At 37.6% G+C, this 27,582-nt stretch overlaps 2 protein-coding genes across 2 annotated transcripts in view; both read right to left on the minus strand.

Annotated features, from left to right (window-relative positions):
- Window positions 1–4,467, minus strand: part of LOC106142192 (allatostatin-A) — a 78,413-nt gene extending 73,946 nt beyond the window's left edge. Inside the window, exon 1 of the mRNA XM_013343871.2 lies at window positions 4,391–4,467. The gene's annotated coding sequence lies outside the window, so the exon portion shown is untranslated. The remainder of the gene's footprint in view (window positions 1–4,390) is intronic.
- Window positions 4,468–23,661: 19,194 nt separating this feature from the next.
- Window positions 23,662–24,176, minus strand: LOC106142181 (protein lethal(2)essential for life-like). The gene has a single exon (XM_013343859.2). It carries the CDS (start codon window positions 24,138–24,140, stop codon window positions 23,700–23,702), a length of 441 nt encoding a protein of 146 aa, XP_013199313.2. The 5' UTR covers window positions 24,141–24,176; the 3' UTR covers window positions 23,662–23,699.
- Between the last annotated feature and the right edge of the window lie 3,406 nt (window positions 24,177–27,582).

Genomic DNA, 27,582 nt, shown 5'->3' on the forward strand with positions numbered 1-27,582 from the left:
GAGAACTATTGCAGTGGAATTTTTATCAGTTTTTAATAAAATATGATCAATACATTTTTGCAGTCGAGTGGGATAGGTATACGTCGGAAGCAAACCGTGTGCTGCCATCAGGTTGAGGTAATTGTCAGAACGGTTATCGCTGTCACAAGGGTGTATATCTATATTAAGATCTCCCATTAAACCAACTGTTTTATAGGATTTTAGGGTCAATAGAAGATCGTTGATAGAATTTAAGAATATGTCTGTGTTTTTATATGATGGTGATCTATAAACAGCTATGAAAGCGAACTCCGTTCCAAGTGTACAAACTAGACAATCAGCTTCCTTTATAATTTTAGGTTCGAAGACATTACAATCCAAGGTGTTTCTAATGTATATAACGACGCCTGCATTTTGATTGCCATCATCTATCGTTTGATATGATGTAAAGTTATTCAATTTAGGGAGATATGGCGTAACTGATAACCAACATTCTGTTAAGATAATAATATCACATTGTATGTTTAAAGTTGAAAGAAGTGTTTGGAATTGGTCAAAGTTGCAGTTTATGCTACAAATATTCAAATGAATAACAGTCAGAGATTTTTTATTACAATTTATATATTTGAAACATTGATCCGGTGCACATAAATAACTTTGTGATACATTAAGCGCCTCCAACTCATTGAAATAAGAGCTGATATCTGTCATATTATTTTTAATAATAAATTTATTGTATTATTATTTTTTAAATAGAGTTGGAATTGCGCACCGTACCACAAAAAGAAGGTCATTAAGTATAGACAATTATGCTTATCAAGATACGTATTCATATTTTGTGTTGTGTATAACGAATTAAGTGTAAGTGTTATAATATATGTATATGGTTTGTGTGATATAAGTGATGTATGTAGATTATATAATATGAAACTTTTATATTCCCAGCAAATGTTATTAAACAGATAAATTTGTAAATAAGGATAGGCTAAGTAAATGCAAAAACACATATTGTAAGAAATTTTCATAATAAAAAGCTCAAACAATACAGACAAATGGTTTGTACTGACATATAGTCATTGTTTTGTTAGGAGAGAGTTCAGCGTGATTTCAGAGTCTACGCGAATCGCTTTCGATTGCTCATCCTTCTAACATATGGTAACATATGGTCACGGCTATATCCCTTGCGGGGTAGACAGAGCCAACAGTCTTGAAAAGACTGAATGGCCACGTTCAGCTACTTGGCCCAATGATGATGATGATGATGATTCCCCATGATGCCCTCAAAATGGCAAGAAGGGCGCACGGGGGGGTTTAAGTGGATAGGCTGGTACATCAGGTGCCAGGAGCCCCACACTCTCCCTGGTGAAGACCCGGGGTGTTGCCCGTAAAAAGGATTTCCCGTTCGATAACAACAAAAGTGTGCCGTGTGGTTCCCGGCACCAATAGAAAAAAGAATAGGACCACTCCATCTCTCTCCCATGGATGTCGTAAAAGGCGACTGAGGGGTAGGCTTGTAAACTTGGGATTCTTCTTTTAGGCGATGGGCTAGCAACATGTCACTATTTGAATCTCAATTCTATCTTAAAGCCTAATAGCTGAACGTGGCCTATCAGTCTTCATAAGACTGTTGGCTCTGTCTGCCCCTCAAGGAATATAGACGTGATTATATGTATGTATAACAACAAAAAAAAAAGGTCAGACAGGAGTCTTTCCTTATAATTACTGCAATTCCCACTAATAAATCGTGGTCATAGGCGGTCCCTGATCCCTAGGGAACTCGCAATCGGGATAAATGTTAGTTTAACATTACTACATTAATATATATAACGTTCTTAAAGTTGTAATTGTTCTATCAACTTCAAGCAAAAAAGAAGTGTGTTAGTTATAAATCCATGTTTTTAAATTAACAGGTACTAGAACAGCTGATAGTTGGCTTTCAGTGTTTTCAAGACGGTTGGCTCTGTCTACCCCGCAAAGGGTTTAAACGTGATAATATGTATGTGATACATATATATGTATGTTGTAGTATAATACGACCGCGTAAAACAATAATTCTGCAATAATTACTGCTCTCTTGTACCGTGTGGTTCCTGGCACTAATATAAAAAAGAATAAGACCACTCCATCTATTTCCCATAGATTTCGTAAAAGGCAACTAAGGGATAGGCTTATAAACTTGGGTTTCTTCTTTTAGGCGACGGGCTAGCAAACTGACACTTTATAAATCTTAATTCTATCATTAGGCCAAACAGCTGAACGTGGCCTATCAGTCTTTTCAAGACTGTTGGCTCTGTGTACCCCGCAAAGCATTTAGACGTGATTATATGTTTGTATGTAATTTATGCTTCCGCGGAAATTTTTTGAATATTAGTATGGTATATTAGTATGGTGTGTTAGTATGGTATAATAGTATGGTATATTAGTATGGGATATTGATACCTATTCCCTATATTTGAAATTACTGAATCTACTTATAATGTACATTGGCCTTTGTGGCGCAGTCTGTACAGTAGATCCCGGGTTCGAATCCCGGCCAGGGCAAGATGTGAAACGAACTTTTTCAAATTGGCCTAGGTATTATATTTCTATATATTTATGATAAAATATAGTATCGTTGAGTTAGTATCTCTTAACACAAGTCTCGAACTTACTTCGAGACTGTTTAATTTGTCCAGTATATACTTATTTGGCAAAATTTGGAGAAAAAAAAATCATCATCGTCAATCTATCTCCAACGCGTAATAAACCCCAGGCACAAGTATTTCATCAATACTATTTCAATACAGATTCTCAATATTCATCCGTTTCATGTCAAAATGTCTATTATATACAATGTCACGAATTGAATAGTTTTGAGGATAGTTTGTGAATATTGGCATCGAAAATATGTTGGCGGTCGATTATCCGGAAAATTGTGGCTGATATCAAACTCGTATATACGCACGCCCACACAGATGTAATCACGATTTTATCCCGTACGGGGTAGACAGAGCAAAAGATGGAATGCGAGACAATGGACTGAAATCTGAGGACGCCGATAACCGGACCAAGTGGAGAGAGAAAAGTCGGAAAGCGGACCCCGGGCCCCGAAACACTTCTGTGGAGGGTGCAACCGGGAACACGCAGAGATGAGAGAGAGAGGGGTAGACAGAGCTAAAGATCTCAAAAACGACTGTAAGGCCACGTTCGCCTGTATAGCTTAATGATGGAATTAACATTCAGATTGGTGGCCCATCTACAAGAACATAAACATATACGTCACGTCTATATCCCTAGCGGGGGGACAGAGCCAAAAGACTGATAGGCCACGTTCACGTACAAAAAGAAACTAATATTCTTAATATGTTTTTTTTAATCTGTTTAATACTCTTTTTCCCTTGAAAATAGGTTTCTAGTAGTCAATGGTTAAGCAACCCGAATAAAAAAGTGTGATAGGAGCTTCAAACGCAGTGATGCAACGCAATGACTCCTTTCTGAGATATATACATAAAATCACGCCTTTTTTCCGGAGGGGTGAGCGAAGGCTACATCTTTCCACTTGCCACGATACTTCTTTTTCTTTCTGAGATATATACAAAATTTAACTGCTAACCGATGCCCTTACGGTAACAAAAAAATATCGTGATGAAACCTGCACATTCAGACATCTAGATGTGTAACTATAATCCAAGGGTTAGTTCACCTGCTATGATTGTAAATTTTTATTTATAAAAATTTATTATAATTTTGATTTATTATTTTTTTTATTCTTTATTGTAACATTTACAGTTTTTAAAGTACAATAGGCGGATTTAATGCTAATAATATTATCTAACAGTCTACCGTTAATTTATTGGTATTTTAATGATAAGTTTATTATACACCTAAGAATTTTTGAGGCACATCCTGTATTATATATTATTAGAATAAATAAAAATAAAATTGGTTATTCAGAAAATAAACAATTTATATAATTATAATTTGTTAGTGTTCAATTTAGTAATTTTTTTTTTTTAAATAGTGTTTTAATTTATAATTAATTGATATCTTTGCCGTGAACTTTTTAGTAAACGAAAATCTTTAAAACATTTACCATTTATAAACAGGAACCAAATACATTTGAATTTTTTTTTTTAAATTCATATTTTTTAAAACATCACAATTATTTGCCTCAAACAAATAATTCATATAATTTTTTTTAAAAACATAGGTACCTACCTACTCAAAATTATTTTTTCAAAAAACGACAAATAAACCGAATAATCTTAACCAAATTTTAAAAACATCATAACATACTCAAAAATTATTTTTTCAAAAAACGAATCAAAAATCGAACAATCTTAACCAACTATTCATCTAACGCCAAATATTTTCAACCGCAAAATCACATCAACATTTACACATTTTTTTTTCTTTTTTTCTCGTCACTTACCTGACAGTTTTTCGGAAGTTGTAATTAAGGCCGAGTGTACACTTCAAACGTGGCCGGTGCAGAACGCGACAGAAGCAACTGTGGGCGGTTTGTGGCCGCCCCGCTTTTATAAGGGACGGCTTGGGCGGGCGGGGCTTGAGTTTAACCTGTGCGACGCTTTCGAAAACTTTCTAACTTTCTTGTGTGAGCTTTGTGCAATGTTTGGAAAATTTGCCGTGTGGTTCCCGGCACCAATACAAAAAAGAATAGGACCACTCCATCTCTTTCCCATGGATGTCGTAAAAGGCGACTAAGGGATAGGCGTACAAACTTGGGATTCTTTTCTAGGCGATGGGCTCGCAACCTGTCACTATTGAACCTAGATTCTATCATTAAGCCAAATAGCTGAACGTGGTAGGTAATTCAGTCATTTCAAGACTGTTGGCTCTGTCTACCCCGCAAGGGTTATAGACGTGACCATATGTAATATATATGTGGAAAATTTGTGTGAAAAGATTGCGTCTTTAACCCTTACAGGGCAGATAGAGCCAATATATTCCACCATAGAAATGGGAATCAATGTATAATCCAATAACTTGGGATTCTTATTTTAGGCGATGGGCTAGCAACCTGTCACTATTTGAATCTCAATTCTATCGTTGAGCCAAACAGCTGAACGTGGCATATCAGTCTTTTTAAGATTGTTGACTCTGTCTAACCCACAAGGGATATAGACGTGATAATATGTATGTATGTATCCAATATTAAGGCCACGGTTAGCTGTAACACCCTTACATCTCTGGTCCAAAGGGTTGAATGACTTATGTAAATAGGTCCACCTGTAGCGGATTTTTCTTTTTTTTTTAATTCATAGATTAATGATGAAATCGAGATTCAGACTACGTAAGGTTGAATTTTGTATTTATGTTGTGTGGCGTCAATATAAAAAAAGAATCGGACCACTTCATCCCTTTATATGGATGCCGTAAAAGGCGACTTCGGGATAGCTTTTTAAACTTTCGATTCTTCTATAAAGCGTTGGACTAGCAACCTGGCATTATTTGAATCTCAATTCTATTATTAAAACAAACAGCTGAACTTCGCCTATCAGTCCTTTCAAGACTATTGACTCTATCCATCCCGCAAGGTTTAAAGACGTGATTATATGTAGGTATGTATGCCATTTTTCCTTGATTGGCTTTGATAATCCGCGTGGAAAATTAAACAGCTGACTAAAAGATAGTGACACGTATAGAATAAAGATTATTGTTTTTTTATCTTTATTTATTTACCAATTTATGTACTTACACAGATAACATCATAAAGGTAAAGGGTAAGGTCAAGAGCACCCGAAACCGCCGAGCTTGCATGAAGAGAGTTATGAATGTGGATGAAGCGAAGGAAGTATGCAGAGATCGTGGCAAGTGGAAAGTTAGATGTAGTTTCTGCCTACCCCTCCAGGAACTAGGCGTGATTTTATGTATGTATGTGATTTTATGTATGTAAATCTCGTCCAGGCAGACCCGAGATATGAGACATGATGAAAAGGGTAAGAGGCCATCTTTACATACATACATACACATAGCCACGTCTATATCCCTTACGGCATAGACAGAGCGAACAGTCTTGAAAAGACTGATAGGCCACGTTCAGCTTTTTCTTAACTTAAAGCTATCTTTCTTAACTTAATTACATAAGACTGTATACTGTATTTGCCTTTGTTACAATGCATATATTGAGTCAGTTCCTGTGCTTTAAGGATATGTAAATTCAGCAGTTTAATTCATAATTTGGCATGCAAATATCTGGACTAGCAATATGTCAATATTTACCCGAATGTAGAAGCGAACTAGGTGTAATGAGTTTAGGCGAATAAGAGAACATTTTGATATAAATTTACTGATTAGAGTTAAAATACGTGTGGCGCAAAAAGGCATAGGTTCAAATCCCGAAGATATGTACATTAGTTTGAATACTAACCTATGCCCTTACGGTGATAGAAAACGTTTGTTTGTTTGTAAATATCTTTATTGCATAGAAATTTACACAGTAACAAGAAAATGGTACATACTTATAAAAGAAACAAATCACTTGCAATGGCGGACTTATCCCATGAAGGGATCTCTTCCAGTCTACCGGCAAACAATAAATGTCATGGAGAAACCTGCACATTCAGGCAACTGGATGAGTAACAATGATCGATTTATTACGGGTTAAGTTCCCCTGCAAAGGTTGCGGAGGTCAGACGGGAGTCGCTTCGTGTAAAAACCTGACTCACCCATTCCAGGATCCATGGTCAAAGGCATACCCTGGGCTCTCTCCAGAGAGATGAGGATGCAGCCTAGACTAAAGCCAGAAGGATGAAGGATGTATAACATGATTGTACTTTTGCGGTCGGGTGGAAATTGAGTACATATGTACATACATATGATCACGTCTATATCCCTTGCGGGGTAGACAGAGCCAACAGTCTTGAAAAGAATGAATGGCCACGTTCAGCTTCTTAGCTTAATGATAGAATTGAGATTCAAATAGTGACAAGTTGCTGACCCATCGCCTAAAAAAGAATCACAAGTTTGTAAGCCAAAAAAAAATTCAGTAGACACATAGACAAAAATAACAAATTTTTTCCACAAATATAGAAATGTTACGTACCTGTGCATTTAAGAACCAAAATAAAAATGTTTAATGAACGGGGCTTCTTAAAAGCAATCAACCGAATTTTAAATAAACTGGCCAAGTGCGAGTTGGGCTCAAGCGCGGTGAATTCCGTACCATCCATAATCGTTTTGTGAATATTTCAAGCCACCAATAGGAAAAAGAATAGGACCACTCTATCTCTTTCCTGTGAATATTGTAAAAGGCGACTATGGGATAGGCTTATAAATTTGGGATTCATCTTTTAGGCGACAGCCTAGCAACCTGTCCCTATGTGAATCTCATTTCTATCATTAAGCCAAGCAGCTGAACGTGGCCTATTAATCTTTTAATGACTGTCGGCTCTGTATACACCGCAAGGGACATAGACGTGATTATATGTATGTGTGTAATATTTCAAGCGTTTGCCTGATAACGTTATCAATGTCGTTGTATGGGTTCCCAATAAATCCTACTCCTACTAATAAAAGTAATCTTAATTCATAAATGCGAACTTTTCTTTGTATGTTTGTTGTCTCTTCACTCTTGACCAATTATGTACTGTATCAATATTGTTGCGTATATATAATTAAGTGTCTGGGTCTGTCTGTATAGGGTGCTTTTCATCCCAGTAAAAACCGAAGGGATATACTGTGTTTTTTTTAGGTGGCGCTAATAAACGCGGGCGAAGCTGCGGGTAAAATCTAGTTAATATTAATACTCTTTCACGGAAAATCTACTAGACAGATTGTAGTGAAATTCGGTACATGGGTAGAATAACCTGAAATATTATATTCGCATGAAAAGAGTTATGAGAGTGGATGAAGCGGGAGAGGTCTGTAAGGATCGTGGCAAGTGGAAATCAATAGTCTCTGCCTACTCCAATGGGAAGCAGGCGTGATGGTATGTATGTATGTATGTACTTTGTATCCCGAAATTCCCACGGCAGCGAAGCCCCCGGGCGCAGCTAGTATTAATAAAATTTTAGTGGTTTTTTATTTGTAGTGGCAGAAATACACATATATACATATATTATATATACAAAATTTGAACTGTCAGCAATAGCGAGACAGTCTTATAAACCGTTATAAAGGTTCATGAGAAATACCCTGCCGACAGACAGATGAACAGCGAAGTCTCAGTGACAATATAATAGTTGTTATATTTTTGGGTATATACATACGTATAATTGCATTTTTATCTCTTACAGCGTTTAATTATTAAACGATATGAAGTATCCTATAATAATAAATAAAAAAAAAATTGAATTTTGAATTTGGATTTCGGTAGACAGAGCCCAAAGCTTTTAAAAGACTGAAAAGACTCGGTTTATCTTCTGCTACGGAACCCAAGAAATAAAAACAAAATGGCGATTTAATTAGTGATTGTGAAATGGGGTGGAAATTATCTGTTTGGGTCTGAAAAGGGTATCCATCTAACCTTACCTTTTATAAAAACACTCGAATACAACCAGTCTGACCTGGTTTACTCGGAAATTATTGAAATCACCATTCAATTTGAAAGCTTCTGTAGTGAAGTGGTAAGTTAAAAAATTTTAGGACATAAGTTCCTGATTCGATTCTCAAACAGGACATGCCTTTTTTTTTATAAATTGAAAGTTTTTTTTTTGTTTTCGTCGGTTTTTAAATACCTATATCTTTGATAGGCACAAAAAATTAGAATATTTTTAGTATTCAAATTAATTAGTGTAAATAGTTAGAATATTCTAATTTTCTTGTGCGATTAAAATAAGTATAAATAATTTGTATTTTTTGTACGCATACGTGTCCTGTAACCTTAAATAAACGTATTTTTTTTTAATAAAACTAGAACATACTAGAATGCGCACTTGACTCCGCCCACAATTAACGAAATATATTTTGCACAACAGGCTTCTCTCCAAAGACTACGACTATCCCAAAATAGAAGCAGCTCTTTAAAAATAGCTTGGCATATCTGTGTCAATGATGACTAGTTATCAAATAGGTATGATTAAAGTATAACATAAGAGTATTGTAGTGTCGCTTATGACGTCACAATCCACATGACTTTACGTCGTCATAGCGTGTGGGCGGAGATCAAGATTCGATTCCTCGAAAAACAGTTCGCTTTTATTTATAACCAGTTACCCGACCAGGCTTCACCTATCTTATATATAAAATTCACATGTCACAATGTTCCTTCCCGTACTCCTCCGTAAAGGCTTGACCGATTCTCATAAAGTTTTGTGAGCATATTGAGTAGGTCTGTGAATCGGCCAACATCTATTTTTCATACCTCATAGTGATAAGGGTTGTCTACCCTTAACATTTTTTTTTAACTAGAAATATTTATATGGCAAAACAACGTTTGCCGGGACAGCTTCTTTTTATATATTTTACCTTTTTACTTTCATGTATTATCTTGAAAACAAAACAAAATGGTCGTTTCAAACTACGGACTTGCGAAAGCGGATTTGAATAATCATTTGATTTATGTCTTCATGCAAGATTTACGTGGAACCATGTTGACGATCCATTTCGATACCTAATGGATATCTTTGAGGCGGACTTAAATTATAAATTAGCCAGGGAAAGCCTATACCGTGTGGTTCCCGGCACCATTAGAAAATAGGGCCACTCCATCTCTTTCTCATGGATGTCGTAAAAGGCGACTAAAGGATAGGCTTATAAACTTGGGACTCTTCTTTTTAAGGGGACGGGCTAGCAACCTGTCACTATTTGAATCTCAATTCTATCATTAAGCCAAATAGCTGAACGTGGCCTATCAGTCTTTTTAACACTGTTGGCTCTGTCTACCCCGCAAGGGATATAGGCGTGATTATATGTATGTATGTATGTATGTAAAGCTTATACCATTGACGGATGAAATGTGGGCTACATAGATAAGGTCAATTAAATGTTTCAATAGAATAATATATGAGACAGGAGTCAAACAATGTATTTTCAATATTTTATGTTGAAACGACTTGTACCTAATGGATTAAGTGGGACATGTTAATTTTGGACACGTTAAAAGTTAAAATTTATTTATTTAGCCTCTCTTCCTTGTGACTTTAGTCCCGGTGACGTTCCAGCCCTCTGGAGAGGAGCCCGGGGTATGCCTTTGACCATGGATCCTGGATTGGGTGAGTCAGGTTTTTACGCAAAGCGACTCCCATCTGACCTCCGCAACCTTTGCAGGGGAACCTAACCCGTATTGGATCGATCATGGTTACACATCAAGTTGCCTGAACGTGTAGATTTTCTCACGATGTTTTCCCTCACCATAAGAGCATCGGTTAGTATTGAAACATACATACATACATATGAGCACGTCTATATGCCTAGGGGGTAGACAGAGCCACCAGTCTTGGAAAGACTGATGGGCCATGTTCAGCTGTTTGGCTTAGTGATAGAATTGAGATTCAAAGAAGGAGCGATGATTCGGCTCGACCGCCACCAAAGGGAAGATCTTCCGCCAGGCTAGGTGTTATGCCTGGGGAACCGCGCGACAGACGATGTTGTGTCGGAGGTTGTATATATAGCTCCAATCCGTGAAATCTTTGCTTCCGCGATTTAGGTTTTTCGCTGTTTTTTGATCGATAGCGTCGAGTGATTTAATTTTTTATTGTTGTGACTTGTGGCGTATTGATATCGCCACAAGCCCATCGGCTTCGGATTGGTTTATTAGCTTTTCCCTTAGTCGCGATTTACGACTTCCATGGGGAAGATATGGAGTGGCCCTATTCTGAAGTGCCACACGGGATCATAATCACGGTAAATTTGCATCTGCAGAGAAAAATAAATGTATATGTACTGTGGTTTCAGGCACTTTATAATAAGTCATACACCTGAACGTTGCCTTTCAGTCTTTTCAAGACTGGTGGCTCTGTCTGCCCGCAAGGTGCAACAATGCTCGCTTGTCAGACGTAGCTATGGAATAAAACTAATGTGTGTGGGTTCACATCCGCCTCGAATTGTACGAATGAGTTTATCTAGTTTCAAAATCGATTTAAAACGCGGATACTAATCTAAATGCAAAAGAATATGGAGTTTAGTACAAGTTCGCTAACAAATCCTAACTGCCGCCTCTATTCCAAATGGGATTTGAATGCAAAATGTATTTGTGCCGTGTGGTTCCCGGCACCAATAAAAAAATAAAAAATATATATACACTGCATCTTGTTTTCATGGATGGCGTAATAGGAAACTAAGGGATATGCTTACAATTCTTGGGATTCTTCTTTAAGCGATGGGCCAGCAACCTGTCGCTATTTGAATCTTAATTTTATCATTGCAATCAGCCAAAAAGCTGAATTTGGCCTTTCAGTATTTTCAAGACTGTTGGCTCTATCTACCCCGCAAGGAATATAGACTTGATTATATGTATGTATGTATGAGGTAGCTTCCATGCTAGTCTGGTAATGTAGAATAAACATACTTCTCATGCAGGATGTTAAGGCCAATTAAGGGAAACACTAATAGACTTGGGATGCTACTTTTTGGCGATGGGCCTGCAAACAGTCGCTATCTAAATCTGTTGGAAATAAACGAGATTTGAATTAAGAACCATGAGTTTTATTTAAAAAAAATGACACCAACAGTTTTTTTTTTAATAGACAAAGTAAACCCCAACATAGACACAAACAACAATTTTCAAATTATAAATTCAACAGAATTTTAATTTTATTACAAGCTATACCTACTGAACGTGGATTTTCAGTCTTTTTGAGACTATTGGCTCTGTCTACCCCGTAAGCGATAAAGACGTGATTATGTATATATGTCTGTTAAACTTCCAGTTATAAGAAAGTATGCCTAAGTATTCCTTTTTTGGTATATGACGATGAAACCGGATCTCCCGAATGATCTACACCAGTTGACGAAGTTGAGAAGAAGAAGAGGTTGGAATTCTAAATCAAAAATCTTAATCCACAACACGATCAAACTGCTCAAAGTGTTGGAGACCAGCTGTGCATATATTATCATGAATTGAATCGATTACGAATGCACGGCTTAACTTATCTCAGCTCCTAAATTAATTTCCATCATAATGAACCGAGGTATCTCGGTGTAATAGTCAGTCATAGAGGTAATTATGGTCTAGCTAAATCAGTGATTCCCAAAGTGGTCTGTATCGACCCCTAGGGGTCCATGACAACCTGCAAGGTATCTACGTCAGTGAAAAATTTACTTATTACCTATTTACCGTGTGGTTCCCGGCACCAATACAAAAATGAATAGGACAACTCCATCTCTTTCCCATGGATGTCGTAAAAGGCGACTAAGGGATAGGCTTACAAACTTGGGATTCTTTTTTAGGCGATGGGCTAGCAACCTGTCACTATTTGAATCACAATTCTATCATCAAGCCAAATAGCTGAACGTGGCCAGTCAGTCTTTTTTAAGACTGTTAGCTCTGTTTACCCCGCAAGGGATATGGACGCGACCATATGTATGTATGTATGTTTGTATGTACCTATTTACTTACATCATACTATTTTATAATATCAAAACATATACATTATTTATAAAAGTACTTATGAAGCAAAAAATATATGTTTATAAAATTGTATAAGTTGTAGGATACAGGAAATCAATATCAGGTAAGTAGGGGGTCTACCCAACACGGAAAAACATAGCAAAGGGTCTACGACACCAAAAAGTTTGGGGAACTCTGGCCTAAATTAAGTTAAACCTGTCGTTTAAATTTACTTATATCGTGGTCCTAATTGTTCAGGATATTACTAAACATTTAGAATGTGAATTGTATAGAGCGCGCAATTAAATATTTTATTTAACGCATCGGTATGTAGAGACTACATCTTGACATTTAATACGATACCTGAATTCTTTCGCTTCACTCATATTCATAACTCTCTTCATGCAAGCTCGTCGGTTGTGTAATTTAATCATTTATATGCACGATTCGGGGTGAACTTCCACACAAAAAATACCTTGTATTATTACTGTTAACACTGAATGATATAAAATAATAAAAGATTTATATTTTAATACATACAAACATACATACATATGATCACGTCTATATCCTTTGCGGTAGGGTTTTAGGAGAAGCTTGAAATTTTTTTGATACATACGCGCGGGCGAAGCTACCAGTAAAAGCTACTTAGTTTGTAAATGTTATATACTTTACAAATATAATCACATCTATATCCATTGCGGGGTAGGCAGAAACATCAGTCTTGAAAAGACTGATAGGCCACGTTCAGCTGTTTGGCTTAACGATAGAATTGAGATTCAATCAGTGACAGATTGCTAGCCCATCGCCTAAAAGAAAAATCCCAAGTTTATAAACCTTCTTCCATTATAATGTTAATTATATAATTATTAATAATAAAATCAAATAAAAGACACGTTATTTTTATCTATACCTTTTAAAAGTTTGACTGAGATAATAGTAGAAGTTACTTCATGCTTTATATATAATCTTGGCCAGTAACTCGGAAGTTGATAAAAACAATGTTTGAAACGAGTTATCTGAACGACCGCGAGAATCCAATAATAAAACAATAAGTGTGGTCACAATGTTGAGTTAGAGTAGCTATCTGTTATAGAGCGCGCTAAATTATATACCACTAGAGACCGCCCGCGACTTCGTCCGCATGGAAACCCTATCAATCCCGCGGGATAAAAAGTAGCCTATGTGTTATTCTGAGTCTTTAGCTACCCACATACTAAATTTCATCGTTATCGGTTCAGTAGTTTATACGTGAAAGAGAAACAAACATCCATACTGACATCCTGACATACAAACTTTCGCATTTATAATATTAGTAGGATTTAGAGGTAGCTTGCATTCTTTCTGAAATAGTACCCGGTTGACCGAGCTTTGCTCGGTCTACCATAGATGGCGCTGATATAGTTTCTTAAAACGCGGTTTTTAAAATGTTTATATATCTTTGGAACCGAGCTTTACTTGAACCTAGGACCTTGATAAATCGATTCCTTGAGCCGAAAAGCCCCTAATCTGTAACTTTCATGAAAATCGTTGGAGCCGTTTCCGAGATCCTGATTATATATATACAAGAATTGCTCGTTTAAATATATAAGATACATACATAATAATCACGAATGAAGACAACCTTCTTTATGTACGCCATAGCAACGGTTGCCATGGTTTCTTATTTAGGAAAAAATGACAGAGATTGTATTTATTGTTAAATATTTGTATTTTATTTCCCTAACATAGTGCTTCTATTTCGAATATTTCTCTACTCTTTTCTCCTTCTACCTTCTGTAGTGACTAACTAACTTTGCGACTATACTTCCTACACGTATATATTCCTTGCGTGGTAGACAGAGCCAACAGTCTTCAAAATTCTGATAGAATAAAATAGAATAATATAAGATTGTAAAAATAACAATAGCTTAGTTAAAAATTCAAAATCTCATTTATATTTTCAGACAGAATTTCTTTTTTTTCAGCTTCAAAGTAGAACATCGTTACTCCGCGATATGTAAACAGGCCTTCGCTTGGGTTCAGGTAAAAATTAAATCTCCCCGTCTTTGCTTGGAATTTCAATTACAAATTAAGTAGGACAGGTAAGTAAAATTTTATCCTTGACATATATAATTTGATCATGATTGATGAATGACATATTGAAGAAAATGCTGCAGTGCAGTTTGTTACCGCTTCTTCTGCACTTACGCCTTGGAAGCGGCAGTAAACTTAGTTTTAAGTAATTTATTTGACGTCAACCAATGTTGTGTAACCAAAAGATTTGACAATTATTAAGCGATATGAAGCATCCTATAATAATGAATAAAAAATTTGAATTGAATTGAATCATGGTACAATGCACGCAGCAGTCTTGAAAGACTGATAGGCTACGTTCAGCTGTAAGGCTTGATGATAGAATAGAGATTCAAATAGTGACAGTTTGCTAGCCCATCGCCTATGAAAAGAATCCCAAGTTTATAAGCCTAAGTTTTAGTCACCCTTTACGACAGCCATGTGAAAGAGATGGAGTGGTCCTATAACTTTTTTATTGGTGCCTGAAACTACACGGTTTTTCACATAGTTAAAAATTTATTTTTCAATCAAAAAGGCTTTACAAAATTTCAGTACATAAAAAAATAAACTATATTGTAATGCTAAGACGCGCGCTCTACACACGATAGCCAATTCTAACAAAAGGCTGTTATAATCTTAGAAAACTTTATATAACAGTTTTAATTTAAATCCCCAGTGAGTACTAAGCGGAAAATCTTAAGTACTAGTTTCTAGTACTTACTTCCCACGTTTTGTGTGACTCAACAAACACATACATACATACATAGAAAGAAAAATTTACGAGACAAAAGAGCTTTTAACCTTTTCATAACAATTCAGCGGTTTTGATATACATATTTAAACACACACTTAACACACACGTTACTTTTTTTTCATTTGAATACATTTTAATTGATAGAGTGATTCAGAGGGAAGGTTTATATGTATAAATTCTACCCATGCGAAGCCGGGTCGGGTCACTAGTCAGCAATATTTTATGTGTTTCTTTGTTACCAGTATGGTACGACGGCCTCTGTGGCGCAGCGATTGTACGCTTGTCTGTGGCATAGGAGGTCCCGGGTTCGAATCCCGGCCAGGGCATGTTGAGAAAAGAACATTTTCAGATTGGCCTGGGTCTTGGATGTTTATCTATATAAGTATTTATAAAATATATTTTTTTTTAAATATAGTATCGTTGAGTTAGTATCTCGTAACACATGTCCAGAACTTACTTCGAGGCTAACTCAAAAGTATAAAAAAAATCCAAAATCACTATCACTTCACTTCGTCATAACATCATATCATAAACTTAAGTCCTGCTGTCTGTATATTGGCATATTTTTCTCCTGTTTGAAATGTTGGAAATCGGGTTAGGAAGGCTTATATCAATTAATGCTACCCGTGTAAAGCCGGGGCGGGTCGCTTGTATGCAATAAATTGCACATCATTCTCGTACCAAACTAAGTCGCCTCCAACGACATTAACAAGAACGAGTATAAAGGTTTTTTACTCTGTCAGTTATATCATTAAGCCAAATAGTTGAACGTTGCCATTCAGTCTTTTCAAGACTTTTGGCTCTGTCTACCCCGCAAGGGATATAGACGTGACCATATGTATGTATGTATGTCAAAAAACCTCTCTCAACTTTGCGTGTTTGAGTTGGTAAATGTAAGCCTAGGGTCCAATTAATAACTAACTCTTTCCACATTGTTAGGGCTTCAGCGTGTTAAATATTCTACATACATACATATGATCACGTCTATGTCCCTTGCGGGGTAGACAGAGCCAACAGTCCTGAGCGGACTGGTAGGCCACGTTCAGCTATTTGGCTTAATGATAGAACTGAGATTCGAATAGTGACAGGTTGCTAGCCGATCGCCTAAAAAAAGAATCTCAAGTTTGAAAGCTTAGTCGCCTTTTACGACATCCATGGGAAAGGATGGAGTGGTCCTATTCTTTTTTGTATTGGTGCCGGGAACCACACGGCACTAAATATTCTAGCTTATCAAAAACTATATAACTACAAAACAAAATGTCACCAAAAACTTACGGTCGGCATCCGAATTGAAAGAGTTATATATATTACATAGAACGTTTCTGCCCGTAGTTGACTGAAACCCTTTTTATACGATTACAGGCGACATAATATTATGGTATCGTCCGTTTTATGAAATTACATTTGGGAAAGCTGTAGTGTTTTTTTTTATTTAATGCAAATGTATTTTGTGGGCAAAAAAATTGATATGATAAGTTTTCTACATTTAATTGTCGGAAGCTGTAGTGTTATATAAAGCTATAACGGTGGACAGACGAACTTGTTACTTACATACATACATATATAAATAATCACGTCTATATCCCTTGCGGGGTAGACAGAGCCAATAGTCTTGAAAAGACTGATAGACCACGTTCAGCTATAAGATAGAATTGAGATTCAAATAGTGACGGGTTGCTAGCCCATCGCCTAATAGATATCCCAAGTTTATAAGCCTATCCCTTAGTCGCCTTTTACGACATCCACGGGAAAGAGATGGAGTGGTCCTATTATTTTTTGTATTGGTGCCGGGAACCACACGGTACATTTTACGAATTGGAGCATAAATACTCGTACAAACAACCGTGTGTCGGAGACACAACATCGTCTGTCGCGCGGTTCCCCAGGCGTAACACCTAGCCTGTCGGAAGATCTTCCCTTTGGTGGCGGTCGAGTAGAATCATCGCTCCCGCTTCATACATAAATACTAGGCAAAAAAAAACTAACTTACATCTCTCAATGCTTATTATTTCGGTCGTCTATAGGCATGTAGCTCTCATAATGTCCAATGTTCGCGAAGCTAAAACAATAATGAGCGCTGAAAGCGGCTTTTGCGTGATACACACAGCACTGTTGTTCAGGCAACAAAACGCAAGTTTCCAGCAAATCATGCATGAAATTTATTATAATAATTATTGTTGTGACGTCATGTTGAAAGTTGAGTGTGGCAAAAGAAGCATGAAAGCAGAATAAATGCAGTGGAAATGAGAGCGTTAAGGAGTATGATGGGTGTGAAATTGAGTGACCGGATAAGGAACAGCGTGAAAAGGGAATGTTGTGATGTGAAAGAAGATGTAGTTACAGGAATAGAAAAGGGTATGTTGAGATGGTTCGGTCATGTGGAGAGGATGAATGAAAGCAGGTTGACTAAGCAGATATACAAGGAGAGTGTGGAGGGAAAGGTCGGAGTGGGAAGACCTAGACGAACGTATCTTGATCAAATTAAGGACGTCCTGGTAAAAGGTCAGGTCAAAAGTACCCGAAACCGCCGAACTTGCATGAAGAGAGTAATGAATGTGGATGAAGCGAAAGAAGTATGCAGAGATCGTGGCAAGTGGAAAGAGGTAGTCTCTGCCTACCTCTCCGGAAAAGAGGCGTGATTTTATGTTTGTATGTATGTATGTTGTGACGTCATGCCACTTCGGTCTGCCCGGTGACCCTCTTCACAGCCCGGGAGGCAAATAAAAGCGCGCGCACGCACTCCAGGTATTGACCTTTGGACTATCAGCCTTTGGCTATTTGCTGGATCTCAAGTCTATAGCTCGACCAATCACGACCTCTCTTAAATTGTTAAACTAGTCCAATTAAAGATTATCTTTATATTTTTTTTAATCACCTCTCATTTTTATTTTCATCTTAGCCATAGCTAAACGTGGCCTATCAGTCTTTACAAGACTGTTAGCTCTATCTACCTCGCAAGGGATATAGACGTGCCTATATGAATGAATGAATGATAATATTACACAAATAGAAAATAAACAAGATTTATGTTGCATAATATACTTACAAGTCAAGATAAATAAAAGATTTTTAAAAGTAAAGTTGAACAGAAACTAATGTAGGATATAAAAATTGTTGTCCAACTTATCCGGCAGTGTGTCACGTCACATTATTGTTTCAACGTTGTTTTTGCATTGATGCACACTGGACGCTGCAACTTTCGAGTGTGGGGTGCCGTGACGTCACTGAGATTATGACGTCATTCGTTGAACGCAAGCAGAAACAGGTTTCAGCATGTTTGGCAATAAGAGTTGACTATATATTGTTGTACAGGTATACATACAATCACGTCCATATCCCTTGCGGGGTAGACAGAGCTAATGATCTTGAATATACTGATAGACCACGCTCAGCTGTTTGGCTTAATGATAGGATCGAGATTCAAATAAGAAGATCCCCAGGTTTATAGTGCCATCTCTTAGTCACCTTTTACGACATCCATGGGAAAGAGAAGGAGTGGTCCTATTCTTTTTCTTATTAGAACCAAACGGCACTTTGTATTGCAATCATTTATTAAATTTAGAATTTAATGAGGATCGTATCTAATTAACAGCTTAATTAACGGAACTGCCCCTTAGGGCTTAATAGTATTTAATAAGCTCTGTGATGAATATTCGTATTTCGTTAACGTTCCGGCTTCGGCGTGTATTAAAAGATGATGTTCAATTAAATGCTGGTTTGATGGAATAAAAAAAAAAAAGAAAAACGTTATAAACGTTAAAAAAGCGTCTTTTCCTGTATAAACGTTAAAAATGTTCCTCTCCACTTAAGCATCTAGTTCGAACGTAAGGTTAATAATACATACATACATATGGATCACGACTATAACCGTTGCGGGGTAGACAGAGCCAACAGTCTTGAAAAATGGCCACGTTCAGCTATTTGGCTTTTAGATAGAATTGAGATTCAAATAGTGACAGGTTGCTCGCCCATCGCCTAAAAAAGAATCCCAAGTTTGTAAGCCTATCCCTTAGTCGCCTTTTACGACATCCATGGGAAAGAGATGGATTGGTCCTATTCTTTTTTTGTATTGGTGCCGGGAACCACACGGCACTGCCGTGTCAAAGAAATGAAATTATATGAAAAAAAAATGAAAAATATTTTATACAATAAATACAATCTCTGCAATTATTTCTGAGAGTTATGAATGTGGATGAAGCAAAGGAAGTACGAGTATGCAGAGATCGTGGCAAGTGGAAAGAGGTAGTCTCTGCCTACCCCTCCGGGAAAGAGGCGTGATTTTATGTATGTATGAAATTATTTTCTCACTAACAATACCATGGCAACGGTTGCCATGGCGCACGTAAAGAAGGTTGCCTACCAGCCGACAAAATCGACAAACCAATTCATATTTACATAGTATTATTTTCGACATCCCAAATTGCATTTCGATGTAAGGCGGTTGTCAAACATCTTAAATACTTCACAGTGGGTGTAGCATTACTGTTTCGATAGACGGTTGCTTTTTCAGTGTCAATATACGTAGGTACATTTAATCACGTCTAAGTCCCTTGCGGGGTAGACAGAGCCAACAGTCTCGATAAGACGGAAAGGCCACGTTCGGTACGGCTTCATGATGAAGTTGAGATTCAAATAGTGACAGATTGCTAGCTACAAGAGGAATACCATATTTATAAGCTGCAGTGTAGTTTGTTTCGCCGCTTCTTCTACACATGCGCTTTGGAAGCGGTAGTAGTTATAATTAGATGTAAGTGATGTGACGTCAATAAGTGATACCTTGTATCCAATTTTGAAAATAAATCTATTCTATTCTATAAGTCTATTCCTTAGTCAAATATTACGAAATGCATGAGAAAGAGATGGAGTGGTCCTATTCTTTTTTCTATTGGTGCCGGGAACCACACGGCACAAAAATATTACGTTTGCAATTACAATTTGTAACTCAAATCTTCTGCTATATTCAAATCTGTCATTGTTTATCGCTTATTCAGTTTTGCAACAAAACAAATGATTCAGGAATTATTCGGAAGTGACAGACAGATGTCTGTTTACGAAGTTTCGGTGAGAAATCTTATTTTAATTCGATAACAAAAGAAAGTTTTTAACGAGCCGAGTGAACACAAATCAATAAAGTATGATTTTTATCATTACTTCTTTATTAATTCAGCGATACAGCTAGACGTAGCCTTTCAGTGTTTTAGAAACTGTTGACTCTGTCTACCCCATGAGGGATAAAGACGTAATTGTATGTATGTTTGAAAGAGACTGACTTGGGATTCCTATTGTAGGCGATGGGCTAGCAACCTGTCACTATTCGAATCTCAATTCTATCATTAAGCCAAACAGCTGACCGTGACTAATTGGTCTTTTCGAGACTGTTGGCTCTGTCTACCGCAGGAATATAGACGTGATTACATGTATGTATGAAATATTTTGACCACAACTTAAAAAGAGGGATGTTAAACACTTGATATTCTCATGGCGTTAGTCCCGATTCCGTTTTTACTTGTCAGAAAAGAAATCTAGTCTAGCCTAGACTTAATCTAGTCTAGTCCTACTTATACAGTTGCCTAAATGTGTAGGTTTTCTGCCTAGATCATGGGTCTTCAAACTAAATATGTATTGTACCTAATGAAAATCAGTTTATCAAAAGATATCTTTTATTTGGCGAAGTTATGAATGTGGATGAAGCGAAAGAAGTATGCAGGGATCGTGGCAACTGCAAAGATGTAGACTCTGCCTATCCCTCCGGGAAATAGGCGTGATTTGTGTATATGTAAGTTATTTACTTTTTCATTTATTTTATCGATTACATAATTAAAACTTCAAAGATCAAGTTGACCTTACAAAACTTTATAATGATGAAAAAAATTAATTGTGAAAATGCGGTCTCATTAAAACTTAAAGTTCGCACGACTGTATCATATTACTCTTTGATTAAATAAATCCCCTATTTTTCTTCATTTTCCTTTTTTCTTCCTGAAAACTATATTTTATCTGACCTTTACTTTATACTAGATGTTGCTCGCGGCTCCGTGTATAAGTCGCTTTCATGAATGCCTATCCCTTAGTCGCCTTTTACGACATCCATAGGAAAGAGAGGGAGTGGTCCTATTCTTTTTTGTATTGGTGCCGGGAACCACACGGCACATTTTACCGTGTGGTTCCCGGCACCAATACGAAAAAGAATAGGACCACCCCATCTCTTTCCCATTGATGTCGTAAAAGGCCAGTAAGGGATAGGCTTACAAACTTGGGATTCTCGTTTTAGGCGATGGGCTAGCAACCTGTCACTATTTGAATCTCAATTCTATCATAAAGCCAAACAGCTGAACGTGGCCATCCAGTCTTTTCAAGACTGTTGGCTCTGTCTACCACGCAAGGGATATAGACGTGACCATATGTATGTATGTATTAATAATATTACAATATATAAATCACAAATTAATTGATTAGTCGCTTTTAAAAATTGATTTATTTTACCACCCGACCGTGACGTCTGTGAATCGGAAATATACGGAGACTGTCCTAACAGACTACCTTTTTAAAAGAAACCAATAATTTTCATAATAATAAACAAACAATGAGCAAACACCATGTTGGTCGTGAAATTAATTTGTTTCAATTCGTATCGTTTTTTCCTATTTAACAATGAAAAGAATAAAAATTTAAGACTGAGTGCATCGGTTACCCCGAATGAGTGAAAATGTCTCTGGATTTTTTTATTTAATTATATTGACAATTTATTATATCTATGGTTTAAAAAAATAATAATATAATGTTAGTCAGGTTGGCTGGAGGAGATCCCACTTAGGGATAAGCCCGCCTTTGTACTGTACAGCTGTTTTATATTTGTAATGTACTCCTTTAGTGAACAATAAGGTATTTACTTACTTACTTACTTAAGTCGTATGGTATGCGGGTGATCTGATTTTAAAACGGAGACACATCAGGGATCCTTACCCAGATTTTATATACGTGATATTTCAAGCAGATTAATTCAGTAAAGCCGTGAGGAGGTAACAAATAAACTAACTTTCGCATCTATACTATCCTACTACTATTATAAAGGCGAAAGTTTGTATGGATGTTTGTTACTCTTTCACGCAAAAACTACTGAACCGATTACCATGAAATTTGGTATGTAGGTAGCTGAAGACCCAGAATAACACATAGGCTACTTTTTATCCCAGAGTTCCCGCGGGATTGATAGGGTTTCCATGCGGACGAAGTCGCGGGCGGCCTCTAGTAATATTATAAAGCTGAAGAGTTTGTTTGTTTGAACGCGCTAATCTCAGGAACTACTGGTTCGAATTGAAAAACTCTTTTTGTGTTGAAAAGACCACTTATCGAGGAAGGCTTAAGGCTGTATAACATCACGCTGCAACTATTAGGAGCGAAGAAATAATGGAAAATGTGAAAAAAAACGGGGAAAATTATGCATCCTTGAGGACTGCTATGATGCCCAAAATTACTATTACTCGCAGACTAAGTCGCGGGCTCAGCTAGTTTATAATATTAGTTAGGACTGGAATTGCTAGCTAGCTAGCTAATAACGCAGTCAGGTAATGAAATATATATCTGAATGTTCATGCGTTTGTATATTTTTATTTATTTTTTTTATTTAACACTCTCTCTCTTCTTCTTCATCAATACTTACGTAAGAAGCGATACTTACACTCCTGTCTCACAAGGTAGGTCGACGACACACAGACATGTGTTATTATTGTTGTTGTACAAAGAAACATACACATTGAACCATATGTTAGCCCTGAAAAGGGCTTTTTGTTCGGCGCGAAAGGGCACCATGGGCGCGGCACGGCACGCGCACACAACGGTGCACGCTTTTTCCCACCCACCCCGATCTCTTCTTCTTCGACGACGTCCGTCTTCGTGGTAGTTATTGTTGTTGTTTCTGCAAGCAACTAGCAGTAAACAAACGGCGGAGAGATAAAGAGAGCGGCGGTATATACCAGGTACATACACAGGTAGGGATTTACTTCTTTGACGCGGCCGCTTTCTTTGCTGCGGGCTTCTTGGGTGTTGTGGCGGCCTTCTTCGGCTTGGGCGCTTTCGGTTTCTTCGTAGGGGGTTTGGCAGTTTTCTTCGCCTTCGGCGCGGCAGCGGCCTTGGCCCTCGCGGGCGCGGCCGCCGCGGCCTTCTTGGCCGCCGCGGGCTTCTTCTTGGCCGCGGCCGCAGCCTTCTTGTCCTTAGCGGTGGCGGCAGACGAGGCCGCCTTGCCGCCGGCAGCCTTCGACGGCGACGAAGACGCACCGCCGCCGGCGGAGGCGGCCTTCTTCGCCTTGGAGGCGGACGCGGACGCGGCGGATCCCTTCTTCGATTTGGCGCCGGCCGCGGATCACATATTGAGTAAATTATCAGTCTTAAAAATAAAGGAAAATAATACATTAATTAAGTATTTTATTTCTTTTCCCCCTCGCTCTGGTCTTTGATTTCCTTGCGCACAGGTCCTGTCTGCGCAATGGGCACCTTCCGCTCACCCTTGACCGCCTCGGGCACCTTCAGCGGTGCCGTGATGGTCAGCACGCCGTCTGAAGACAGCCGCGACTCCACGGCGTCCGGCGTCGCGCCTTCAGGCAGCGCGTACCGCCGCACGAACTGCCGCGAGATGTACCCGTGCTCGTCCTTCTTCTCCTCGTGCTTGCCTTCCACCACCACGAACCCGTCCGCGGTCTTCACCGAGATCTCTTCGGGCGCGAAATGCTGCACGTCCAAGTTAATCTGGAACTTGTCCTTGTCGGCTTTGATACTGGAGCCGATGTCTCTCGCTGCGGCCGCTAGTTGCCTCCAAGGTCTGTAGTAGTCTGACGACATCATAGGTGTCGCAACAACTGTAAGCATGTCGTCTGGTGTCAATGATAAGCCGAAGTCTTGGTCGAGGAGTTAAACTCAAAAATCCAAAGGCCCATTACTTACATTGGCATTATATTGACGATGAGGCGTCTTTACTTTTTTTTACCAATCGCAAACACTTCACTTAAAAAGATTATAGCCACACAATGTCGGCCCGTGACGGTGTCGCAACGAGATCGCAACGAGCTCGCGATTGCGCCGTTTCTAATCGGACGGGTCGGGACGATTTCGTACGAGTGCTCGGTAATTTGATGCGGGGCATTGACATCTGTTGATCATTTTTTTTATTCCGTACGGGGTGGACAGAGCCAATAGTATCTATAAGACAAGAACAAAACGTCCCTGCTAATTTGATAAAGATACCTTTTTTTCTTATTAACTATTTCAGATATAATTAGACTTAGTATTCTTCTTTAAGGCGATAAGCTAGCAACCTGTCACCTTTTTTTTACCTTGCGGAGTAGACATGCCACGTTTAGCTTTTTGGCCTGATGATGAAATAGAGATTCAAATAGTGACAGGTTGCTAGCTTATCGCCTAAAAGAAGAATCCCAAGTTTACAAGCCAATCCCCTAGTCGCCTTTTACGACATCCATGGAAAAGAGGAGGAGTGGCCCTATTCTTTTTTTTATTGGCGCCGGGAACCACACGGCACCTTACCAATACCTTCTAGTAGTAAAGAAATAATTTATTGATAAAAAAAACAATGACATTGTTCAATGATTGAATATCATTGAAGCGTGGTTAACCACTAAGTAAGGTTACTGACCTTTTTGTTTTTGTCTGATGATGCCGCCTTATAATAGCGATAGTGCCGTGTGGTTCCCGGCACTAATATAAAAAGAATTGGACCACTCCATCTCTTTCTCATGGTTGTCATAAAATGCGACTAAGAGATTAGGCTTATAAACTTGGCGCCATTCATTTCATTTATTCATACAATCACGTCTGTATTCCTTACAGGGCAGACAGAGCCGATATATAGACTGATAGGCCACGTTCAGCTGTTAGGTTCAATGATAGAATTGAGATTCAAATAGTGACATGTCGCTAGCCCATCGCCTAAAAGAAAAATCCCAAGTTTACAAGCTTACTTAGTCACCTTTAACGACATCCATGGGAAAGATGAAATGGAGAGGTCCAATTCTTTTTTTTTATATTGGTGCTGGGAACCACACGGCCCAGTTCAGTAATCACAATAGTTTTAACTTGTGTCAATGATTTTTTAAAACATATAAAGATTAAACTTTATTGGTTTACACAGCAAACTATTACAATGACGGCCTCTGTGGCGCAGCGGTAGTGCACTTGTCTGTGGCACCGGAGGTCTCAGGTTCGAATCCCGGCCAGGGCATGATGAATAAAGAACTTTTTCTGATTGGCCTGGGTCTTGGATACATACATACATACAAATGGTCACGTCTATATTTCTTGTGGGGTACACAGAGCCAACAGTCTTGAAAAGACTGGGTCTTGGATGTTTATAAGTATTTATTATAAAATATAGTATCATTGAGTTACTATCTCGTAACACAAGTCTCGAACTTACTTCGAGGCTAACTCAATCTGTGTAATTTGTCCCGTATATATTTATTTATTTAATAAATAAGGATATTTTCATAAAACTTTTCGTATTCCAGTTTTTCTCTCACAGTATCAGGAACCCATGTCAAGACATTTGCGACATAGCTATTGATAAACCAAATAACATTTGTTAAGGTTTTACTCTGCACAAATTAACGGATTTAGATAGGAGCTGAAATGGGTCTGTTTCGTATTCTTATCCGTGTAACACCATGTTAAAGGCGTAAGAATAAATCAACATACATACACGATTATATCTGTTCCAAGACCATGGAAAATGGAATCAATTAAATAAATAAAACCATAGCTCTACAAAACGAATTCCAAATGTATTAGCCCATCCCTTAGTCGCCTTTGGCGATGGTAACTACTGATAGATTTCCTAACTTACCCAATCCAGGATCCATGGTTAAAAGGCATATGTAGAGAGGTGAGGATGCAACCGGGACTAAAGCATGTAGGAAGACTAAGGGAAGATTTCCCGAAATTCCCGCAGTAAGGGATGACCAAACCATCTTAACATGTTAAATGTAGTCTCTGCCTACCCGTCCGGGAAAGAGGCGTGATTTTATGTATGTATGTAAAAATGCAGGCTTGCAAACTGTGGACACGCCAAATAATGTTCAGATTTTAAAATTACATAAAAAATTGAAATAACCCGTAGAGGCTTGGGATTCTTTTTTAAGGCGATGGGCTAACAACCTGTCATTATTTGAATCTCAATTCTATCATCAAGCCAAAAAGCCGAACGTGGCCTATCAGTCTTTTCAAAACTGTTGGCTCTGTTTACCCCGCAAGGGATATAGATGTGACTATATGTAATGTATGTTAGTATCCTTAAACATGAACCTCGAACTTTGGAGCCAGCTCTCCTTCAATATCCTAAAAAAACGTGTATGTTCAGACATTGCTCAGAACTGATTTCTTTGGTCATCTTTTGATTTGAAAGAATCTTGTAGATATAACTTTTTGACTTGGTCACTTTTTCTAAATTTCCTATGAACAATTATTTATTCAGTTAATATTCTGAAAAAAAAAAACTAAAAGTCTCGAACTAACTTTGGATATTTCAATCCGTATGATTTGTCCCAGAAAATGTTATTACTAAATTAAGATTTTTTCGTTTGAAAGTCTAACTGTACCTTGACGGTATTTTTTTATTCCTAATTGCGTGATATCAAGGAGAATTTCATTCATAAGATGATCTTGTAGATTGGGTGTGATTAGTAAATGTCATATTACCAGAAGTTTGTTACGTTATTTAAATTTTTAACTGTCAATTAAGATAAATATTATCTAGTAGATACGATTACCAGTTACATAAGCGATAAGTCCGCCTTTGTACCTCATTACCTGTGTTTTTTTTTCTGTTTTTCTTTTTCTTATGGTGCAATAAAGAGTCTATCCATCTATCTACATTTTAATATTCTTGTGAAACTACAAAATCAATGACTCGTCATTTTAGAGTTTTAAAAACAACGGATGGCCCACTAGCGGTCATTAAAAAATATGTAACTTTTTTTTAAGTACCTATAATCCAAATAAATAAAACTAAAAAAAATATCCGATATTTACGCGAATAATTTAGGAAAACTGAAATAAATTAGACTTGATTTTTTCATTCATAAAAAAACATCAAAATAAAACATTAAAAAAGTTATATAACCACAGTGTGCTTTTCGTGTAGTCATTCCAAGCATCCGCAAAAATATTGTCATGTCCATACAATTCTTCAGTCGCGGCCAGCGTTCATACCACGGCAAATCGATTTGTAAACAATATAAATAATTGTGGTCAAACGATTACGAACAGTCAATACTTTGCAGCTGAGCCGTCGCCATTCACC

This window comes from Amyelois transitella, chromosome 21, assembly GCF_032362555.1.
Source record: "Amyelois transitella isolate CPQ chromosome 21, ilAmyTran1.1, whole genome shotgun sequence".
Lineage (NCBI taxonomy): Eukaryota > Metazoa > Arthropoda > Insecta > Lepidoptera > Pyralidae > Amyelois > Amyelois transitella.

Excerpts from the sequence above, each read along its gene's own strand:
- LOC106142181 (XM_013343859.2), bottom strand. The coding sequence starts at position 24,140 with ATGCTTACAGTTGTTGCGACACCTATGATGTCGTCAGACTACTACAGA.